This window comes from Ahaetulla prasina, chromosome 3 (genome assembly GCF_028640845.1).
Source record: "Ahaetulla prasina isolate Xishuangbanna chromosome 3, ASM2864084v1, whole genome shotgun sequence".
Lineage (NCBI taxonomy): Eukaryota > Metazoa > Chordata > Lepidosauria > Squamata > Colubridae > Ahaetulla > Ahaetulla prasina.
Genome location: NC_080541.1, coordinates 28,387,861 through 28,395,711, shown reverse-complemented (window position 1 = coordinate 28,395,711; position 7,851 = coordinate 28,387,861). Strand labels below are relative to the sequence as shown.

The 7,851-nt window shown below is 40.1% G+C and overlaps 1 protein-coding gene across 1 annotated transcript in view; it reads right to left on the bottom strand.

Annotated features, from left to right (window-relative positions):
* Window positions 1-1,001: 1,001 nt before the first annotated feature.
* Window positions 1,002-7,851, bottom strand: part of LOC131194252 (nardilysin-like) — a 57,958-nt gene continuing 51,108 nt past the window's right edge. The window contains exons 28-31 of the mRNA XM_058175034.1: window positions 4,980-5,070; window positions 3,946-4,062; window positions 1,780-1,869; window positions 1,002-1,196 (exon numbers count right to left, since the gene is read on the bottom strand). Of these exons, the coding sequence (XP_058031017.1) occupies window positions 1,002-1,196; window positions 1,780-1,869; window positions 3,946-4,062; window positions 4,980-5,070 (493 nt within the window). The remainder of the gene's footprint in view (window positions 1,197-1,779; window positions 1,870-3,945; window positions 4,063-4,979; window positions 5,071-7,851) is intronic.

The following is a 7,851-nucleotide window of genomic DNA, read 5'->3' as shown; positions in this document are numbered from 1 at the left end:
CACCTCTGATACATACATACTGTTGTGTCTGCACCCCCCAAGCTGGGCCTGCTGCCAGAAAGTGACTTGGACAGTGAGGGGGAAGGGCCGTCAGGACTTACCTCAGGAGCACCAGCTTGCCTGGTTCAGCTCCAGGAGCCAGAAACAGGTCAGGTGGAAGAGGTAACGAGGCCTCCACCCCTGACTCTTCTCCCCCCCAGGCCATGCCTGCAGACCCAGCTGATGGCAATCAGGCTTGGTTTCGTAGGCAGGAGAAGAGGGAACAACAGAAGCAAGGGTGGGGCAGGCCTAGGAAGTGCTGAGTCATGGAGCCACACCCCATTGGATATAAAAGGCAGCCAGAGCTGCTGTGTCTCTTTGTAACAGGCAAATCCACTGATTAAGAGCTGAAGTTTGTTTCTAGGTGACTCACCAGCATCGTGGAAGATAATGGAGACTCTTGGCAGACGCTGGCTAGTCTGCTGCCAGAGCTGATAGTGACGGCTAATTAAGCTATCATTCGGACGGAGGTGAGGGAGGACAGAACACATACATACACACATACATACATGTAGTACTCTCCCAGGTCATGCCTTTCATACGGCTAAAGGAGAATAAATGTTACAGTTGAAATGAGGAGTCCTTGGTTGTTTCCTTGTAGATGTTTCATTACCCAAACTGGGTAACTAGTGCAACCAAGCTCAGAGACCACAAAGGACTCCTTATTTCACCAGAGCTTTTAAGGACATAAGCAACAATAACTTGTACAATCTAACTACTTAGCCCTGAAGAGAAAAAATAAATAAAAGAATTGTGAGTGCAAACATAAAAGAAGCACAAAAAGAACAGAGGAAAAATGGGAGGAAAACAGAGATTGAGGACATGATGAAAAACATTACATGGAATTTTTCTGTCCAATGTTTTTCTTCAGTTCCTCAAACAAGATTGTCTGCAAAATTACTTGTGGGTACCAGACTGCGAAAACATGACACCAGCAAGCTTGAGAATGAGTTGATGAAAGTTTATTTTAGTATCTTGTGGTAAGGAAGAATGTTGAGAGTTGAGATGAAAGATCTAATGTCCAGTATAGCGGGGACATTCAACAGAGGAGAAGAAGGCAAAAAGGTCAGTTGAGGTTCTCTGCTAAACATAGATTCTTGGACAACGGACATAGGTCTAACATTCACATCTCCTTCTTGTTTACCATAGCCTGTCACCTGAAAAGTCAAAAATCAAATGGTTATTTAAGATCAGCCAACATCTGGAATGAAGAACTGTAAGCAAAGTCTGTTGTCCAGTAATCACAATCATTTTTTTTTAAAAAAAATAATCTTGACTTTCATAATTTTCTAGCAACGGATAAATTTTTGGGGGGAGAACAATCAAAAGACACACCACAAACTGGACCATAAAATTTAGGTGAACGAAAATTGATTTCATGATACATAGATTCTGCAAACACAGGATAAATGTGTCAATTCTCCCTCCCAAATCAGCTTACTTCGAAGCAAACAGAAGCAAAAGTGGCAAGCAACGTTGTAGATTTCCGTTCTGCTGGTGGTAAAATTATTTATTTTTAAAAACCAGAGATAATCTTTTTTCTATTGAAGGGTACGTTGCCTTATCAATTTTTTTTTTAAGCAATTGCTTAACAGGGAGGTTGAGCTGCTGTTGAATCCAGTAATGTGAAAGGCCAGAACTGTTAACTTGATCAATTATCTTTCTATCTTCTTTTTTGCTTTTCCATTTCTCTTTCTGCATCTCCCTAAGTGTATGTTAGTGTTTTTGAGAAATACTTACATGGATGCTCAACACTCTCCTGTGTTTTCTCCTGAAATGTAGGAACCAGTCGACCAACTGGGCTCTAGTAAGGCTTTTCAGTGCTACAATCTATAAAGCCACAGAGAACAGAATTCCTTAGAATCATCCAGCAAAGATGTGGCAGTTTTACAGTATAACCACTTTGACTCAATGTTGTTGTTTACTTTACAAGAGCAAAAAGTGTGCTTCAAACAGAAGTCCATAAGATGGTAATTTTAAACTGTTTATTTTACAGGAAAAAAGAAAGCAGGAAGCCCTCAGCAGTGAGTTTTTCACACTGTAGTATTTGAAAAAAGAAACACTCTGCCTGCTCAAGTCCCATCAGTTTGTTCTAACTCAGAGGTGTCCAAACTTGGCAACTTTAAGTCTTGTGGACTTCAATTCCCAGAATTCCTCAGCCAGCTTTGCTGAGAAATTCTGGGAGTTGAAGTCCACAAGTCTTAAAGTTGCAAAGTTTGGACACCTCTTTTCTAAGTAGAACAACTAGCCATGCGTATATGTTCTGTACTAAATTTGAGGTGGCAACCTTACAAGACTTTCTTTAGCATAGGTTTCCAAGAAAGTTGTTTCCTCCTCCTCCTCCTCCTCCTCCTCCTCCTCCTCCTCCTCCTCCTCCTCCTCCTCCTCCTCCTCCTCCTCCTCCTCCCTCCTGCAGGACACCCTGTATTATTCTGGACAAATGGCTGCCCAGTCTCTTCTTAAAAACCTCCAGTGTTGAGCATCCACAACTTGGCAAGTTGTTCCATTGATTAATTGTTCTTACTAAACAATCATGAAATTTCTCCTTAATTCTAAGTTGGCACTCTCTTTGATAATTTTCCATCTGTTACTTCTTGTCTTACCCTCAGGTACTTTGGAGAATAGGTTGACCCCTTTCTTCTTTTTGAAAGCCTCTCAAATATTGGAATATTGGTATCATGTCACCCCTAGTCCTTCTCTTCATTAGACTTGACCTCCCCCCTCCCCCCTCTCTCTTCCTTCCTTCCTTCCTTCCTTCCTTCCTTCCTTCCTTCCTTCCTTCCTTTCCCTCCCTCCCTCCCTCCCTCCCTTCATCAAAAAGAAGCTCACAGTGTCCTTTGGACTGAAAAATGGTCCAAGGCTCATCAAGCTTTGCCTGCTGTTAAGGAGGAAAGATGTCCAAAACAGTATCATGTCTGTCTAGTGAAGTTAAAAAGTTTGGGCCAGTCAGATCCCGAGCGGCAAATGCCTAAGAATGTCATGTTTTTTATTTGTAATTTCAGAGTAGGTGGAAGGATGGAAGCTCAAGTTACTTAATAACTTTGTATCAGAACCAAAAATCTGGTATTATTCTATTTTGTCACATTTTGAATACTATAATAAATCTCTTCTTTATTGTATGTTATACGTCACCTTGGAGTTGAAGTCCTAAGCATGTCCATTAAGGGACACTTCCAAGTGAAAACCTATAATTTGAATAATCAAAACATACTACAGACACAAATTCCTGGTACAGGAATTGTCTTTTGAAATCCCTGCTCTGCAACAATTATATATTTGCAATACCCTGGGGACTGAGAATTGGCTCTCATAAAAGCATAGTTTTGACATATAACAAAAAGAGGAAAAAAGAAACATGTGAGGATTAGAAGCATAATGGATCAGAAGAGACTCTTCTGGGTTAAGAGTAGAAAGGCAGACTCAATGTTTATTTTCACTAATCCTGACTAAAAAAAAAGAAAGATACAGCAGTGAAGGCTGCATTTAAGACTTTTTCCCATTAACCACTTTTTGAGATTTTGAAGGCTTCAATTGCTGTTGTCTCACACATGACCTACCATGAGATAATATTCATGTGGAAAACAAGCTGTTCGTTGACACTTGTGATGAGTTGTGTATTTATTTTTCTCTCAGAATATGATTTTAAGAAGCCTAGATCTCCTATCTTTCCATTTTACCATGCTTTCACCATTTGTCGGGAACCACTTAAACTCCAGTTCTGTCCCTTCAGGCCAGCAGAACAAAATGTCTCAATTTTCCATTTTTGCTCATTTATGAACCATATTGCCTTTATGGTTTAATTATAAAAAGTGTGTGTGAAAATATGCATGCCTATATGCATATTTGCCTACATAATGCTTTATAAATTTTGAAAGAATGAAACTAGGAATCCTTTCCATTTATTACCTCTCGGGCAAGTCTGTCAAAGACATATTGTTGAGTAATCACTTCATTCCAGTTTCTGTCTACTTCTTCTCCAAGATGGGAGTCATCTGTGCGCTTAAGCTTGATTAGAGCAGAGACCTGTGAAACATACTATTCCTTACTAAAAGCAAATATTTATTTAGCCAATTGCTAGACTAAGATAAAGGTAAAGCACACATATGTGCTTTATAGCACACATATAGCACACATATGTGCTAGTTGTTTCCAACTCTAGGGGGCAGTGCTCATCTCTGTTTCAAAGCCGAAGAGCCCACACTGTTCGAAGACGTCTCCGAGGTCATGTGGCAGGCATGACTAATTGCCAAAGGCGCACGGAACCTTCCCACCAAAGATGGTCCCTATTTTTCGACTTGCATTTTTATATGCTTTTGAACTTCTAGGTTGGCATAAGCTGGGACAAGTAATGGGAACTTGCCCCATTACACAGCGCTAGGGATTCAAACCACCGAACTGCTGATCTTTCTGATTGACAAGTTCAGCATCTTAGCCACTGAGCCACCACATCCCTGGGTAGACTACCCAGCTTCAAAAATGACTCTGGGCAACCTAGCGAAGTTAAAACCAAAATATGTATATTCTTCTCTCTCAATTGCCACTCAGGGCAGGGGCAAGGACAGCTAAGCAGAAAGGAATGGATGTTCCTAGAGTGGCCCCATTGCCATGAATCCTCTCTAGGACATTGTGTCAATATCAGAATAAGAAACTTAACCAATACCTATTGAACAAGATCTGCTTGGAATTAAATTTAACTCATTAATTGGTGCAAATTAGAAAGCTCTTGTGACAACCCAGGGTGACTGCTACAAATTCCTTGAAAATAATGTGCTATTTAAATTGGGGGCAGGTAACTTGATGTCCTCCAGATGTTTTGGATTAGAGTTTCTATAATTCCTTGCCATTAAGTATTCAAAATTAATGAGATTTGAACTACAAGTATCTGGAGATTATAAGGTTACCTTTCTATAATCTAAATCATACATTTATATAATCTGTACCTGAGCAAGAAATTCTTCTTCAGACAAATTCCTAAGTTTTTCCTCAAAGTGTGCAAAGAATTCTTCTATTTTTTTGTCAACATATTCAGAGCTAAAAAAAGTGTAAAAGAGATAATATGATCTTCAAAGTTCTTAATGCCACCTATACAGTATTTAGTCTTGTCTAGGTTCAGTTCTGGATTTTAGTGGAGGTTGAACAAGCTGCCTTTCATGTAACCCAGAGCTGATCAAAGTTCTGCTGACTGCCAGCAAGTATTTATCCCCTTAGTCAGGAGATGCTAAAAGCTAGATTCCCCCCCCACCACCACACCATTAACCAATAAACTTACACAGTAGTGAATCTGGAAGAAATTGGAACCCAAGAAATAAGATTGATTTGAATTTAGGTGGTCCAATTGTATTAAAGGAGGTAAGCCATGATGGGCATCAGACACTCATCAGAGTCAAATGAAATTAGGTTTCAGAAATTTCTCCCAGTGAAATTATTCTTTCCAAAGAGCCAGAGCTGTCTGAAGACATCTCCGTGGTCATGTGGCTGGCATGACTAAGTGCCAAAGGCGCACGGAACGCTCTTACCTTCCCACCAAAGGTGGTCCCTATTTTTCTACTTGCATTTTTACATGCTTTCGAATTGCTAGGTTGGCAGAAGCTGGGACAAGTAATGGGACCTCACCCCGTTATGTGGTACTAGAGATTCAAACCGCTGAACTGCCGACCTTTCTGATTGATAAGCTCAGCATCTTAGCTACTGAGCCACTGCTTCCCTGGGTAGATTACCCAGCTTTAAAAATGACTCTGGGCAACCGAGCAAAGTTGAGGGGGCAAGGAATATGATCATCTGTACTAAACTGGTTACCCATCTTTTTTCCCCCATCAAAATACAGGTAGGCCTCAACTTACGATCACAACTGAGCCCAAACTTTATGTTGCAAAGTGAGACATTTCTTAAGTGAATTTCCCCCTATCTCACGACCTTCCTTGCCACACTTGTTAAGTGAATCATTGCGATTGTTAAGTTAGTATCACAGTTGATAAGTGGCTCTGGCTTCCCCAGTGACTTCGCTAGTCAGAAGGTCAAAATAGGATAGCCAACATGATCGCCAGTGTCCAATGACGGCTATGACACAACAAGAAAAAGTAAGAAGGTCACATGATTCCTGGACATTGCAACCATCATAAATATGAACCTGTTGCCAAGCGTCTGAATTTTGATCACATGAACATGGGGATGCTGTAACAGTCTTAAATGAAGTGAAAATATTTGCAGTGAAAATATTTGCAGATCCCTCGCATCCTGGACATAAACTGTTTCAACTCCTACCCTCAAAATGACGCTATAGAGCACTGCACACCAGAACAACTAGACACAAGAACAGTTTTTTCCCGAAGGCCATCACTCTGCTAAACAAATAATTCCCTCAACACTGTGTAGGAATTTAGCACCCACCCCCCTCCTAGAAGAATGAAATATTCTAGGAAATATTTTAAAAAGCAGAATATTATACCTTCCTGGATGAGAAATGGAGAAACATATTTTAAAGACAAAGGAGCTCCCTGCAACTTCCTGACTCCCCCCCACCTTTGTCAATGGGCCATTAAAAGCCTCAGCTAAGCTCACTCATTCTCCCCACCTTTGTCAATGGGCAATTAAGGCTTCAACCAAGCTCACTCAATCCCCCCATGATTTGCAACACAATACAACTGAAACTCACCACATGGCAAGGCTCAAGCAAGCTTGAGAGACAGCCAGCAAGGCTAGCTAAGACCCCCACCCCCTGGGAGTCTGACAACCAATCAGGATACTCTTCCTGTGCCCCAGAAAGGTCAAAGCTCAGAAAAATCATAAAACCAGGGAGCACACAGGATCTCAGGCCCTTTTCTGTTCAGGAACTCAAGCCATGTGATCCTGACCACCATTAAACCATCTTTCCAAGCAGCCTCCATGTTTGCAGTGTCTTTGTCCCCACTTGGAACTGAACCCAGATGGATATTTCTTCCAACAACTGTCAGACTATTTACTGAATCTGCACTACTATTAATCTTCTCATCGTTCCCATCACCAATCTCTTTCCACTTATGACTGTATGACTGTAACTTTGTTGCTGGCAATCCTTATGATTTATATTGATATACTGACCATCAATTGTGTTGTAAATGTTGTACCTTGATGAACATATCTTTTCTTTTATGTACACTGAGAGCATATGCACCAAGACAAATTCCTTGTGTGTCCAATCACACTTGGCCAATAAAATTCTATTCTATTCTATTCTAAAAAATGTGAAAAATTCTCATAAATCACTTTTGCCATGATAACTTTGAACAGTCACTAAATGAATTATTGTATGTTGAACTACCTGTATTCTTATTTTCCCTTTTGTGTTGCTACATTATGTAGCAAGACTAAAAATAGGGAAGAAGTTAGTTCACTTTTAGAAAATAATATCCAGCTGAGAGACCAATAATTATTTCTTTGTGTCTTCTTGATGAGTTTTAAGAGAATCCTTGGCAACCCTTATGTTTTTAAGAGAATCCAATTTGCATATTGAAAAGCTGCATGTCTAAGGCTGCAGTTTAGCACATTTCTAAACAATAATCATATATTTGTCTTTCTTTTTCTGGCGAATGTTCAACTCTCTTTCATGAAGCATTTATTTTTAAAAACCCTGGGTTGTCCTTAAATGGACACCTCTCTCTCTCTCTCTGTGTTTGTGTGTGTATGCATACACATTTATACACATATAAAGATACTTCTTTATTTAAAAAAGAGGGTGATAATAGTAGTGAATTTTCTTAGGAAGATTTTCCTTCTCCCTAATTCAAATTAAAGTTCCCTGCAATATACTCAGCCTTTGGGTAGATAACATGGAAA